At 42.1% G+C, this 14756-nt stretch overlaps 1 protein-coding gene across 1 annotated transcript in view; it reads left to right on the top strand.

Annotated features, from left to right (window-relative positions):
• LOC110526602 (TOX high mobility group box family member 3-like) overlaps nucleotides 1–14756 on the top strand; it is a 64517-nt gene that overhangs the window by 24723 nt on the left and 25038 nt on the right. The window contains exon 2 of the mRNA XM_021607704.3: nucleotides 13271–13324. Coding sequence (XP_021463379.1) covers nucleotides 13271–13324 — 54 coding nt within the window. The remainder of the gene's footprint in view (nucleotides 1–13270; nucleotides 13325–14756) is intronic.

The raw sequence follows: 14756 nt of genomic DNA, 5'->3' as shown, positions 1-14756 counted from the left end.
GCCTCATTTTGACTTGTTTTAAGGACATTACATCAAAGTTGGATCAGCCTGTAGTATGGTTTTCCACTTTGATTTTGAGTGTGACTCCAAATTAAGACCTCGATGGGTTGATAAATTTGATTTCCATTGATAATTTTTGTGTGATTTTATTGTCAACACATTCAACTATGGAAAGAAAAAGGTATTTAATAAGAATATTTCATTCATTCAGATCTAGGATGTGTTATTTTAGTGTTCCCTTTATTTTTTTGAGCAGTGTATATATAAAACACAGGGAAATCACATTTTTGACTGCACTGGGCCTTTAACAACTTGTGTGTCTGTGTCTGTGCTGCTAACAGCAGGCATTGTGGGAAAGCTTCCCCATGTTTCTGAGGCCTTATACTCTTCTCCTCAGCCCTAAGCCCCTTTGTGGCGGCGGGCCAATGGCTTTGCACCCCTCTAGATCAAAGATGAAACCCCTCATTCAGCTACTGCTTTCTTTTAGGATTTGCTCTCGGGAGTGTGGACCAGACCAGACTCAGTGGTAAAGGGAGAAGAGGAGAGGGTGGTTCATCTACATAGTATGTAGACTAGCTGGATTGGACCCAGGCTAAGGACACAAGTCCCTGTAGGCCTAGTGCTAGAACAGATGCATTTGGTCATTATTGTGTTGGTATCAACTAGGGATGTGGCGGTCACGAAAGTTTGTCAGCCGGTGATTGTCAATCAAATAACTGTCGGTCTCACGGTAATTGACCGTTAATTAACATAAACACATTGAGCATCTCCTGGCTTCCACACATCGCCTACAAGCCACTAATGCTGACCTTTGGAACATATACAAGCATTTCGCTACACTCGCATTAACATCTGCTAACCATGTGTATGTGACAAATAAAATTTGATTTGATTTGATTTATACATTTGAAAAAGTTTAATAAATCCATGTAATACAGCCTACACCTTCACAATAAATCCATTATTTACTTTAGACAGGTCTAAAGAAACATGATATTTAGAAAATGTAGTTTATTTCAGAAGGACATAATAGCATACTCTGAATTTGTCCTTATCTGGCTATGCCAAATGGCTGTAGGCTACACTAGTTCATTTAACAGATAAGATTTGCTTAGAATTCCGTGCCATTATTTTATAGGATGAAGAATACAATTGAACAAAGCTGAATAATTCTCCAAATGATTTGACGGAGTACGCTCATGTGGCTATTCTGTATTGAGCGGTTAGCAAAGAAATAGTTATTCCTTTAAGCTTCATTTAAAGGTATTAATGTAACTTTAGTTGTTCTACAAACGTTGGGCTATATGTTTAGATTTTTTTATACATTGTAAGGCTGCATGATGCGACTTTAATGATGTTTTGAAAAAAGTTGCTTGAAAGGCATGAGCTCTGCTTAGTTTTTTTGCGCAGCCTGAACACACTTCATCAGTCTCTCATTCACAACTTGACAAGCACTTGATAATGCTTAGAATTTAACGGCGGCATCGCCTTTGTGCGGCCGTAATGCACGTAATGTGCCCTCGCTGAGTGCGGCGATCAGTTAGCATGTTTGGTATGCTACTAATGACCATCAGCAGCATCAGAGCTTGGAGAAGCCTAATTAACATGACTAACGGTCACGTGGAATTTGACTGCCTTCATGACTCGTGACTGCCGGTGTGATGGTAATATGGTCACCGCAACAGCCCTAGTATCAACTACAGTGATGAGGCTTTGGTGTGCATCTGTCACAGATCCAGTGAATTTCTGACATACTTTGTGAATTGTTTTGACTGTATGGAAGTAGCTTTGTGTCATCATAATTCCGAATATGTGGTTGATTGATACAGCCTATTTATCCACATATTCCATATTCCTGAAACAGATGGTGTGAGTCGTAGGGGACATTTTTGAATATGTGACACAAGAGTAATAACAAGAAAAATGTAGCTACCTTTAGCACTGTCCGTCATACGGAACCAAAGCACAACTCTCCTCGGCCCAGTGTTTGTTATGTTTGCTCTGCAGAGAACATGACAAAAGATGTCTGCGTCACTAACCTCAGACTTTTACTTACAGTCTGTCTCTCAACACTACCAAAACAAGCTGGCCCAGAGAAGAAACTTGACAGCGAAGTACACTATAATATCATTAAATCTCATTTCCTTTATTTTCTTAATTGACCACTTCAGTTTGTTTCCAAGTGTAGCCCATGTTTCTTAAGCCAGCAACAAGGAAGCAGTAATGTTCTTAGTTATGCCATGTACTGCAACATAGTACCTGGGAGGCTCTACTTAGGTTTAACTCCCGTCCCAAATAGACACATCTATATTAGGTGCGCTCACATTTCAGAGAGAGCACCCTTGGGACTGTATCTTTCATATACGTTAAAGTGAGCGTACACAAAATTATTAATACACTCAACTCCACCGAGGTTGCTTCCCAAATGGGACCCTATTCCCTACATAGTGCACTACATTTGACCAGGGCCCATAGTGCACTACATTTGACCAGGGCCCATAGTGCTCCCATAGGGCTCTGGTCAAAAGTACTGCTATATAAGTAATAGGGTAATATTTGGGATGCAGGACATCAAACACTGGTAGAGTATAAGTGAACAGTGAACAGGTGGTCTTTTATAGCCATGTTTATTTCCCAGCATGGGGTTAAACAATTCCATCAGGTCTGGTCCAGATTTATTAAAGCAAACAGGGCAGACTGACGACACAATGGGCATGTCTCAAATAGCAACCTATTTCCTATATAGTGTACTACTTTTGACCAGAGACCTATGGAATAGTGTTGAGACGCATTTGAGACGCAAACAATGCAGGGCCAAGCAGAAGAGAGTGGACAGGCTGTGAAAGAGAGAGACAATCAGGACACAGACTGAATAAAACTGTCATCTGTTTTTTCCAGACTTCTGATAACACCAAATCTTTCTCTCTCAGACCTGTTCTACTGCTCCATTTTAATCTAGTGAGGGGTGAGAGATAGGCTTGAATGGTATACCGTATATACCGTATACCTGAGTATTTGAAAATATCTTTTCAATACCGTGAATACCATTGAAACCTTCTTTAAGGTTTTAATACATTTAAATATTTGTAGCTACTTTTTAAGTAAATACCTACGGTCAACTTGTGCAATACGTTAGAAGATTAAGAAGATCGTGTTCTTCATTTCACCTGTCACGTAATTTTTCATTATAGTCCTCAGTCATGTGGTGATTGTTTACAAGCACACAACATGAGAGACTGGAGCCTTGTGAGTCACTCACTGTTGTGCATCATGCGCCAGAGTTACAGCATGGAATTCACAACTATATGTTTGCCAGCTAGATATCTTATAACTATTAAGTTAACTGTCTAAAATGTTTTAAATGCTATGCAGTTGTGCTTTTGATTTGCTAATTTAGTAGCTAGTTTAGTAACTATCTAGCTAAGTGGTTATCTTCTTCCAAAATCAAGCTAAGATTGGTAACAGCAGAAAAACCCTCCAGGAGCCATGTTGTCTATTTGTTTTGTGCGTGCAACAAACTGTGAGTAGCATTTATTTGTATAACTTTATGAACTGGGATGTCTGTCCTGCAAATAATTTAGGTCAGAGATTGTATAAAATGTTCGCAATAATCTTTTTAGCATTCTCTATGCGATGTTACAGTTGAAGTCGGAAGTTTACATACACTTATGTTGGAGTCATTAAAACTCGTTTTTCTTGTTAATTTCTTGTTAACAAACTATAGTTTTGGCAAGCCGGTTAGGACATCTACTTTGTGCATGACACAAGTAATTTTTCCAACAATTGTTTACAGACAGATTATTTCACTTATAATTCACTGTATCACAATTCCAGTGGGTCAGATGTTTACATACACTAAGTTGACTGTGCCTTTAAACAGCTTGGAAAATTCCAGAAAATGATGTCATGACTCTAGAAGCTTCTGCTAGGCTAATTGACATACTTTGAGTGAATTAGAGGTGTACCTGTGGATGTATTTCAAGGCCTACCTTCAAACTCAGTGCCTCTTTGCTTGACATCATGGGAAAATCAAAATAAATCAGCCAAGACCTCAGAAAAAAAATTGTAGACCTCCACAAGTCTGGTTCGTCCTTTGGAGCAATTTCCAAACGCCCGAAGGTACCACGTTCATCTGTACAAACAATAGTATGCAAGTATAACCACTATGGGACCACGCAGCCGTCATACCGCTCAGGAAGGAGATGTGTTCTGTCTCCTAGAGATGAATGTACTTTTGTGCGCAAATCAACCCCAGAACAACATCAAAGGACAGTATCTGTATCCACAGTAAAACAAGTCATATATTGACATAACCTGAAAGGCCGCTCAGCAAGGAAGAAGCCACTGCTCCAAAACCACCATTAAAAAGCCAGACTATGGTTTGCAACTGCACATGGGGACAAAGATCATACTTTTTGGAGAAATGTCCTCTGATCTGATGAAACAAAAATAGAACTGTTTGGCCCTAATGACACCTGTTATGTTTGGAGGAAAAAGGGAGAGGCTTGCAAGCCGAAGAACACCATCCCAACCATGAAGCACAGGGGTGGCAGCATCATATTGTGGAGGTGTTTGCTGCAGGAGGGACTGGTGCACTTCACAAAATAGATAGCATCATGAGGGCGGAAAATTATGTGGATATATAGAAGCAGCATCTCAAGACATCAGTCAGGAAGTTGAAGCTTGGTCGCAAATGGGTCTTCCAAATGGACAATGACCCCAAGCACACTAACAAAGTAGTGGCAAAATGGCTTAAGGACAACACAGTCAAGGTATTGGAGTGGCCATCACAAAGCCTTGACCTCAATCCTATAGAAAATGTGTAGGCAGAACTGAAAAAGCTTGTGCGAGTTAGGAGGCCTACAAACCTAACTCAGTTACACCAGCTCTGCCAGGAGGAAGACCAAAATTCTCCCAACTTATTGTGGGAAGCTTGTGGAAGGCTTTTGGAGCCAAATACTAATTGAGTGTATGTAATATTCTGACCCACTCTGAACATGAAAGAAATAAAAGCTGAAATAAATAATTATCTCTACTATTTTTCTGACATTTGAAATTCTTAAAACAAAGTGGTGATCCTAACTGACCTAAGACAGCTAATTTTTACTAGGATTAAATGTCAGTAATTGTGAAAAATTGAGTTTTTAAATGTATTTGTCTAAGGTGTATGTAAACTTCCGACTTCAACTGTACATGTACTTGTTAGCATTGCTATCCTTTGGATTTTTTTATTTTACCAGGCAAGTCAGTTAAGAACAAATTCTTATATACAATGAAAGCCTAGGAAGAGTGGGTTAACTGCCTTGTTTAGAGGCAGAATGGCAGATTTTTACCTTGTCAGCTTGAGGATTCGATCTAACAACCTTCCGGTTACTGACCCAATGCTCTAACCAATAGGCTACCTGCCGCCCCCCGGGTTATAGAGACTCAGTGGGATTGTGTTCACTGCTGGTATTACAGAATGTTCCGGGATGGCACATGGTCGGTATGGAAATCTGGATACCGCCCAAGCCTAGTGTGTAAGGGACAGAGAGAGTGTGTAAGGGACAGAGAGAGTGTGTAAGGGACAGAGAGAGAGAGTAAGGGGGAGAGGGGGGGAGAGTGTAAGGGACAGAGAGAGAGAGGTAGAGAGAATGAGAGAGAGAAGGAAAGATGGGAGACAGACAGACAGAGAGAAAGAAATTCACTTTAATGTTACTTCTTGTGTAGTCCTGGACCAGCAGTCAGTTAGTTCTTATGGGAGGGAACAGTCTGCTGTGCTGTGGGAGTAATGATTTTTAGCTTTAAACTGAATTACGGATCGATTCCTCCTGCAGATCAGAACACAGCTTGTGAGCTGACTGTGTGGACACGCTGTGCACTGGAGTCGCTTTACAAATTGACTGCCGAACACATAGTGAGGTATATATATATATATATATCTATATGTGTCAGCTTGGCACTGCATGTATGGGGGCATGCTGGTGGTGAATAGCCCCTATAATCACAGGAGGGTCCAGCTGCAGACTGTTTACCCTGAATTGGGTGGTAAATGAGCATGTATTTGGTGAGGAGGACCCAGGGAATCAGAGATTAGTGTTTACCCAAGCTGCAACTGGCCTGGTGGAGGTTGTGCGGAAAGGAAAGTGTTCCGTTTGTATCGCTAGTCTTGGTCTCCTCCCCTTCTGCTAAATGAAAGGGCCAAAGCTACAGTGGCTGGCATCGTAATGGAAATATTAAAATAAATAAAAACAACAGAGCAAATTACTTATGGTTACACTCTGGACTGAACTGGAGGCGTAGTGTAGTTGCAAGTTGACTGGTGTTTTATCCTTCTTACAGAGAGATGACTGGACTGGAGAATACATTAGCATAAGCATCGTGTCCCGGAGAACAGAGGCTATGCTGTGATTACTGAGCTCATAGTTGAACTGTAAAATTGCTTGTCAGCAGCTGATATGTTTCTGGCAAATGTCTGTTCTAGATTGAATTAGTTTTTGGTGTTTCTGTGAGGAGGAGGGAGGAGGAACACAGTCAAGGTGCTTACCTGCTGTCAAGCAGGTACTGATACTGATGGCTTTGGATTGTATTGTATAATCTAAGTAGCCTATATTCTGCTCATTCTGTGTCTCGTCCATCACAGAGTAGACATTGTTTTTTTTACATAGCCAATCACTTATTGTGAGGTCATTTCATTTTGATTTATTCATGAGAGTCAACTTTGGAATTGAATAGTCTAAAGTGCAGATGGAAAAGGAAGATTCTAGACCCTATGTATTAAATTTAGTATGGAATTTTACAGTCCAAGACTTGAGCGGAAAAAATACTTGATTTATTCTTACAAAATTTGGTTTTCGATGTCTTTTCTCTCTGTTCATGCTCTTGTGAATCTGGACTGTATGTTGACCAAACCAGCGCTGACTATACCAAACAGTTACAGTGGGGAGAACAAGTATTTGATACACTGCCGATTTTGCAGGTTTTCCCACTTGCAAAGCATGTAGAGGTTTGTCATTTTTTATCATAGGTACACTTCAACTGTGAGAGACAGAATCTAAAACAAAAATCCAGAAAATCACATTGTATGATTTTTAAGTAATTAATTAGCATTTTATTGCATGACATAAGTATTTGATACATCAGAAAAGCGGAACTTAATATTTGGTACAGAAACTTTTGTTTGCAATTACAGAGATCATACGTTTCCTGTAGTTCTTGACCAGGTTTGCACACACTGCAGCAGGGATTTTGGCCCCCTCCTCCATACAGACCTTCTCCAGATCCTTCAGGTTTCGGGGCTGTCGCTGGGCATTATGGACTTTCAGCTCCCTCCAAAGATTTTCTATTGGGTTCAGGTCTGGAGACTGGCTAGGCCACTCCAGGAACTTGAGATGCTTCTTACGGAGCCACTCCTTAGTTGCCCTGGCTGTGTGTTTCGGGTCGTTGTCATGCTGGAAGACTCAGCCATGACCCATCTTCAATGCTCTTACTGAGGGAAGGAGGTTGTTGGCCAAGATCTCGCGATACATGGCCCCATCCATCCACCCTTCAATACGGTGCAGTCGTCCTGCCCCCTTTGCAGAAAAGCATCCCCAAAGAATGATGTTTCCACCTCCATGCTTCATGGTTGGGATGGTGTTCTTGGGGTTGTACTTATCCTTCTTCTTCCTCCAAACACGGCGAGTGGAGTTTAGACCAAAAAGCTATATTTTTGTCTCATCAGACCACATGACCTTCTCCCATTCCTCCTCTGGATCATCCAGATGGTCATTGGCAAACTTCAGACGGGCCTGGACATGCGCTGGCTTTAGCAGGGGGACCTTGCGTGCGCTGCAGAATTTTAATCCATGACGGCGGAGTGAGTTACTAATGGTTTTCTTTGAGACTGTGGTCCCAGCTCTCTTCAGGTCATTGACCCGGTCCTGCCGTGTAGTTCTGGGCTTATTCTTCACCTTCCTCATGATCATTGATGCCCCATGAGGTGAGATCTTGCTTGGAGCCCCAGACTGAGTGTGATTGACCGTCATCTTGAACTTCTTCCATTTTATAATAATTGCGGCAACAGTTGTTGCCTTCTCACCAAGCTGCTTGCCTATTGTCCTGTAGCCCATCCCAGCCTTGTGCAGGTCTACAATTTTATCCCTGATGTCCTTACACAGCTCTCTAGTCTTGGCCATTGTGGAGAGGTTTGATTGAGTGTGTGGACAGGTGTCTTTTATACAGGTAACGAGTTCAAACAGGTGCAGTTAATACAGGTAATGAGTGGAGAACAGGGGGGCTTCTTAAAGAAAAACTAACAGGACTGTGAGAGCCGGAATTCTTACTGGTTGGTAGGTGATCAAATACTTATGTCATGCAATAAAATGCTAATTAATTACTTAAAAATCATAAAATAAAACGTTTATTCTTTCAGTGAAATACTGAACTATTCCGTATTTTATCTAACGGGTGTAAATATTCCTGTTACATTGCACAACCTTCAATGTTATGTTATAATTACGTAAAATTCTGGCAAATTAGTTCGCAACCAGACAGGCGGCCCAAACTGTTGCATATACCCTGACTCTGCGTGCAATGAACGCAAGAGAAGTGACACAATTTCACCTGGTTAATATTGCCTGCTAACCTGGATTTATTTTAGCTAAATATGCAGGATTAAAAATATATACTTCTGTGTATTGATTTTAAGAAAGGCATTGATGTTTATGGTTAGGTACACGTTGGAGCAACAACAGTCCTTTTTCGCGAATGCGCACCGCATCGATTATATGCAACGCAGGACACGCTAGATAAACTAGTAATATCATCAACCATGTGTAGTTAACTAGTGATTATGATTGATTGATAGTTTTTTATAAGATAAGTTTAGTGCTAGCTAGCAACTTACCTTGGCTTCTTACTGCATTCGTGTAACAGGCAGGCTCCTCGTGAGGCAGGTGGTTAGAGCGTTGGACTCGTTAACTGTAAGATTGCAAGATTGAATCCCCGAGCTGACAAGGTAAAAATCTGTCATTCTGGCAGTTAACCCACTGTTCCTAGGCCGTCATTGGAAATAAGAATGTGTTCTTAACTGACTTGCCTAGTTACATAAAGGCGTAAAAAAAAAATGGGCCAAATCGGCATCCAAAAATACAGATTTCCGGTTGTTATGAAAACTTGAAATCGGCCCTAATTAATCGGCCATTCCGATTAATCGGTCGACCTGTAGTGGAAAGACTTTCCAAATAAAAACAATCCAATGAACTACTATGGTATTTACAGTACTTGGAGAAAACAAATGCATCTCAGCAAATGAAGATGTAAACAGCCACAATTTCCCCTCCTCCTCTTCCAGCTCTCACAAGAGCTCATCATAGCACTATAATGTGAGAGAAGACTGCCAATTGCAAAGGATTGGGTATTCTTTCCCTTCTCAAAACACAGAGAGAAATTAAATTAATCTCTTCATCTGATTCAATGTGAGGAAAGCTTAATGCTTTTCTGTCTCTCTCTATGAGTGTTTTCTCAGACAGTACATCCTATTCAGTCTTTTCACGGCAGGATCAGGATCATGTAAGCTCTTTAATTCTCTCTTCTCTGAAACATTTATTGAAGAAAGAAATTTGCTGCTGGTGCAGATAGAGAGGAAGTGGCTGGGAGTGAAAACACTAGGTAGATGGCCGGCCAGTCAGTGTGTTTGCTCTGCCGTTTCTGTCTCTCTCACACCTTCGAGGCTCGTGTTACACAGAGCTCCTTTGGCCATGGATCCAGTCTGTTTATAAAAGCCTTCTATCCCAATGCTATTTAAAGCTCTACTCTACTCTACTGCTGCTTGTTCCCCTCTGCCAGATAGAGCCTTTAGGAGATATAGAGAGAGAATGACAGAGAAAGAGAGATTGGGAGAGGGAAAGAGAGACATCACTTGTTTTTCCAAACATGCTGAGCTTGGAGCTTGAATGTGCAGGGCTGTCTAATGCTTTGTAACAGGTTTGCCTGGCCTGTTGCTGCTGTGCTCTTATGTTCCTACAGATTTTTCACCCCCAGTTCCCTGGTTCCTGTAAGAACACCCCATGATAACATTTCTGTAACATTTACTCTGTCATGTTCGGGTGATAATACCCCAGACAATCTTAGTTCCACCAGTGGCAGATTTCACTGCTGCCAAAAAGCTTCCTGAGTAACATAGCGTGGTTTGGTTTTGTCCTAACGAGGACTGAAAGCAGGCAGAGTTTGTTCATCCATCCTGCTCATCTCATCATTTTAATTACAGAGCGCTTATTGTCTGCTCTGACCCATTTTAGTGCAGGCTCTGCCATCAGCTGCACAGTCCTTCCAATCACACTTAATTTCATCTGGCATTTGACTCAATCAGAGCCGGCCGTGAAACATGAACATTAAACGCCAGCCTTCCACCAAATGAATTGGGAGCAACAATATAACAATAACAAGATCCGCTCATGTTGCTACTCGCTGTCCACTGAGGATGTGGCCAAGCGACTGCCACGGTAGGGTAGAGCTCTTAATGGTCAAGATTGATTCTGGTGGCTGGGGACCATTTCCAATGGTGTTGGTAAGAGACTAGGCTGTGTCCCAAATGGCCCCCTATTCATTTTATAGTGAGTGCACTGCTCTTGACCAGGGCCCAAAAGTAGTGCACTACATAGGGCATAGGGTGCCATTTGGGATACAGTCTAGTTCTCAGAGGAGAGTTGGACTTGTACCCAATGTGCCCTGGAACTGGAAGCACAATAAAAACACACCTCATGGAAATGGGGCAGTCTTCCTAAAGAGTTTCACAATACTAATTAATGGCCTTTTCTTATTGCAGTGTTTTCATTGAAGCTAATTTACTGGAACTCAGGCCAGCATCAATTGTTGTTGGTTGTTTTCCTATTGTCTCACCTTAGAGGCTGGCGTTTGTGTTATTGAGGTATAAATTCACCATGTGTTGGGAGCACACACCACAGAGGCGGTAGTTTACAGATCTTAATTTGACCTGTATTGTCACCGCAAAATAATCCTGTGCAACAGGATTTTAATGTTTAGTCCATAATGTTGCTTGATCGGTAGTTAGGCTATTAGCTGGTCAAAATGAGGCTACATGAAAAGTGGAATACTGTTAATATAACCACGTGTTAGTGCTGGTTTTCAGTGAATTTGTGTATATCATGAAGCTCGTCTGCATTTTCTGCGGCACAGAAAAATATTCAGCATAAAAAGAGTGATCAAATTAAGATCCTGCATCTGTATGTTGCAGGTAGTAATTGCATTGGGAAACAGTTGGATGTTGATGACGTTAATGAATAACTAAACACTGACAACCAACACACTACCTGCATGCTCTGGGAAAACATAGCCTACCTCCGCATCAGTTCTTGTCATTAGAAAGCCCACAATAACAACAAAATGATGTATTCACCTCCTTAGATCCTTATGTTCCCTCTCCATTTCCCACAATGTTCAGAGTTCTCTTGGTTCCAGAGCTATTGTTTGTTCACCCCCTAACGTCTCACTTACCAGAAAAAACCCAGGGGGGTTAGGAACAGAGGTAGCACTGCACAAAACCTTCCTATATCTTCCCACATCAATACAATGTTGCCTGTGTTTCAATAGAGAGAGATATCTATGAGGCTTCAATTTGTAATCTAAAAGAAGAAGGGGACAGTGTAACACTTCACAGATAAGCCCAGACTGCGTTGAGGTTAATTACTAGCCGAGTGCTGCTCAGAATGCCAGATGTGTGTGTGTGTGTGTGTCTGTGTCTGTGTGTGATTCTCAGAATTCCTGACCATAGAATACCCTGGCCATGTCAGGTCTGAAAGTACAGAAGGGGGAAGGGAGGACCGCTCCTTATTGACAGAGGTTTCACAGTTGAGGTTATCTGCAACTCTCTGTGGTGTGTGTGTGTGTGTGTGTGTGTGTGTGTGTGTGTGTGTGTGTGTGTGTGTGTGTGTGTGTGTGTGTGTGTGTGTGTGTGTGTGTGTGTGTGTGTGAACCCCAGTGCTCAGATGCAGTTCAGTGGGACAGCTCCAGGTAAAGAGGTCTACAAACGGGTTGTGTTGAATGTATCAAACCACCTGCTTTGCCAACTGCTAGTGGGGCTTGTGGCTTCCCTTCTCATTGGTGCATTACGCTGTTAACATTGCTGCTGATTCTACACGCTCTCTCTCCAAGGCATAGGCTAATTAATGGATACCATTCGTAGTTGATTAGCCGCAGTTCTTTCGGTAATTACATTCGCATACTAACCACTCACAAGAAAACGAGGGGAGAAAAAAACAAAGGAGTGGAAAATAAATTAATGCACTTCTCATCTCGCTCTGATCTTAATTTGTTTCCACTATTGTTTGGCTTCCGCTTAAGATAAGAAACCATTTTTTCTCTCCCTCTATATTTGAGTTGTTCCACTTTCATAATATTTCACTAGAATGACTTTGTAATAATTACACAAAATGAGATTATTCCAGTGCTTTGTGCAAATGGAGAAAGTGTCTCACAGAGGGAGGACTCATGAAGACACAAACCTCTTCCCCTCTTCCTCCCTGCCCGGTGTAGGCAGGAGTTTGTGGGGTTTATGCTGCTGCTGTAGCCTGGTCACAGAGAGGTGCATTGTGCTCTAGAGCCCAGCTGCTAGTGCATAATTCTTCATTCTGTGTCCCATTGTTCCTACCTGTCAGCACGCTTGTGTATCCGAAGAAAGGAAGTGGCAGCCATTTTGCTAGGAGGGCTATGTGTGTGGGTTTAGGGGGCTCGTCATGAACGCAAAACACAGCGCTGTTGCTATTTTTTAACTAAACTAAAGGACACATTTTGTAATAGCTCATCTAGCTACACTTATCCCCTCCATTCATCCTTGCCTTTCACCAATCCAAAAAACCACAACCGCTCCATGTCCTATTGGTACTCTCCCACCATCTTTTTTTTAGTTCCTTGGCAGCATCCTCCTCCCTTGGGTTACTTGAAGTTAATAACCTGCCAGAGCATCTTGATACTTTGCTTTGTGATGCAAACCCATGCTTAATTACCATCCCATAAAGCATGAATTTCATTATTCCAGATTCCAGATTTTCATTACCTTGCAGTGAATTGGCTACAGCCTCTCAAAATACATATTTCTACTATGTGACAATAAAGCAATGTCACCCAAGCAGAAACAACTAGGACTAAACTCAACACGTAAATGTGAAAAACGTAAACGCAAGTGACACTAATTGAATGGATCTGTGAAAGGAAATATCTCTGTGACACTGATTTGGCATAATCTTGATACGAGGCCAGAGGTATAATGATGATCTGTTCTCCTCTCTTGCAGTTTGCCAACAACAACAACTACATGAACATGGCAGATGTCGCTGGTGGTGGTGATGTAAGTATCCCTTCTCCACTTTTCTCATCTATCCCTTCACGTTCTGATCTCTTCTCCATGTTCTGATCCCTTCTCCATTTTCTGATCCCTTCTCCATGTTCTGATCCCTTCTCCATGTTCTGATCCCTTCTCCATGTTCTGATCCCTTCTCCACGTTCTGCTCCCTTCTCCATGTTCTGATCCCTTCTCTATGTTCTGATCCCTTCTCCATGTTCTGATCCCTTCTCCATGTTCTGCTCCCTTCTCCATGTTCTGATCTCTTCTCCATGTTCTGATCCCTTCTCTACGTTCTGATCCCTTCTCCATGTTCTGATCCCTTCTCCACGTTCTGCTCCCTTCTCCATGTTCTGATCCCTTCTCTACGTTCTGCTCCCTTCTCCATGTTCTGATCCCTTCTCCATGTTCTGATCCCTTCTCCACGTTCTGCTCCCTTCTCCATGTTCTGATCCCTTCTCCATGTTCTGATCTCTTCTCCATGTTCTGATCCCTTCTCTATGTTCTGCTCCCTTCTCCATGTTCTGATCCCTTCTCCATGTTCTGATCCCTTCTCCACGTTCTGATCCCTTCTCCATGTTCTGCTCCCTTCTCCATGTTCTGATCCCTTCTCTACATTCTGATCCCTTATCCACGTTCTGCTCCCTTCTCCATGTTCTGATCCCTTCTCCACGTTCTGATCCCTTCTCCACGTTCTGATCTCTTCTCCATGTTCTGATCCCTTCTCTACGTTCTGCTCCCTTCTCCATGTTCTGATCCCTTCTCTACATTCTGATCCCTTCTCTACGTTCTGATCCCTTCTCCATGTTCTGATCCCTTCTCCATGTTCTGATCCCTTCTCTACGTTCTGATCCCTTCTCTACGTTCTGATCCCTTCTCTACGTTCTGATCCCTTCTCTACGTTCTGATCCCTTCTCTACATACTGATCCCTTCTCCATGTTCTGCTCCCTTCTCCATGTTCTGCTCCCTTCTCTACGTTCTGATCCCTTCTCTACGTTCTGATCCCTTCTCCATGTTCTGATCCCTTCTCTACGTTCTGATCCATTCTCCATGTTCTGCTCCCTTCTCTACGTTCTGATCCCTTCTCCATGTTCTGATCCCTTCTCCACGTTCTGCTCCCTTCTCCATGTTCTGATCCCTTCTCCACGTTCTGCTCCCTTCTCCACGTTCTGATCCCTTCTCCATGTTCTGATCCCTTCTCTACGTACTGATCATGTCAAGGCCAACATTGAAGATGTAGGGAAGTCAATGAATCAGATGTCAAAGATAACAACTACTATTTGTCTGACAGTGGACCGGCAGACAAGCTATAGTAAATTATAGACTACACTTGTTTTTAACATTGAGTAAGGCTTTGTTGTATTGCTGTTTAATAGCTTCATACTGAAGCAAGACCCTGCATAGATTGATAGTAAGATTAATCAAGTTCTGAAAGCC

The sequence above is a fragment of the Oncorhynchus mykiss genome, chromosome 6, assembly GCF_057628025.1.
Source record: "Oncorhynchus mykiss isolate SJ-2025 chromosome 6, ASM5762802v1, whole genome shotgun sequence".
NCBI lineage: Eukaryota > Metazoa > Chordata > Actinopteri > Salmoniformes > Salmonidae > Oncorhynchus > Oncorhynchus mykiss.
Note: the sequence above shows the minus strand (reverse complement) of the source record. Positions and strands in the feature narration are given on the sequence as shown.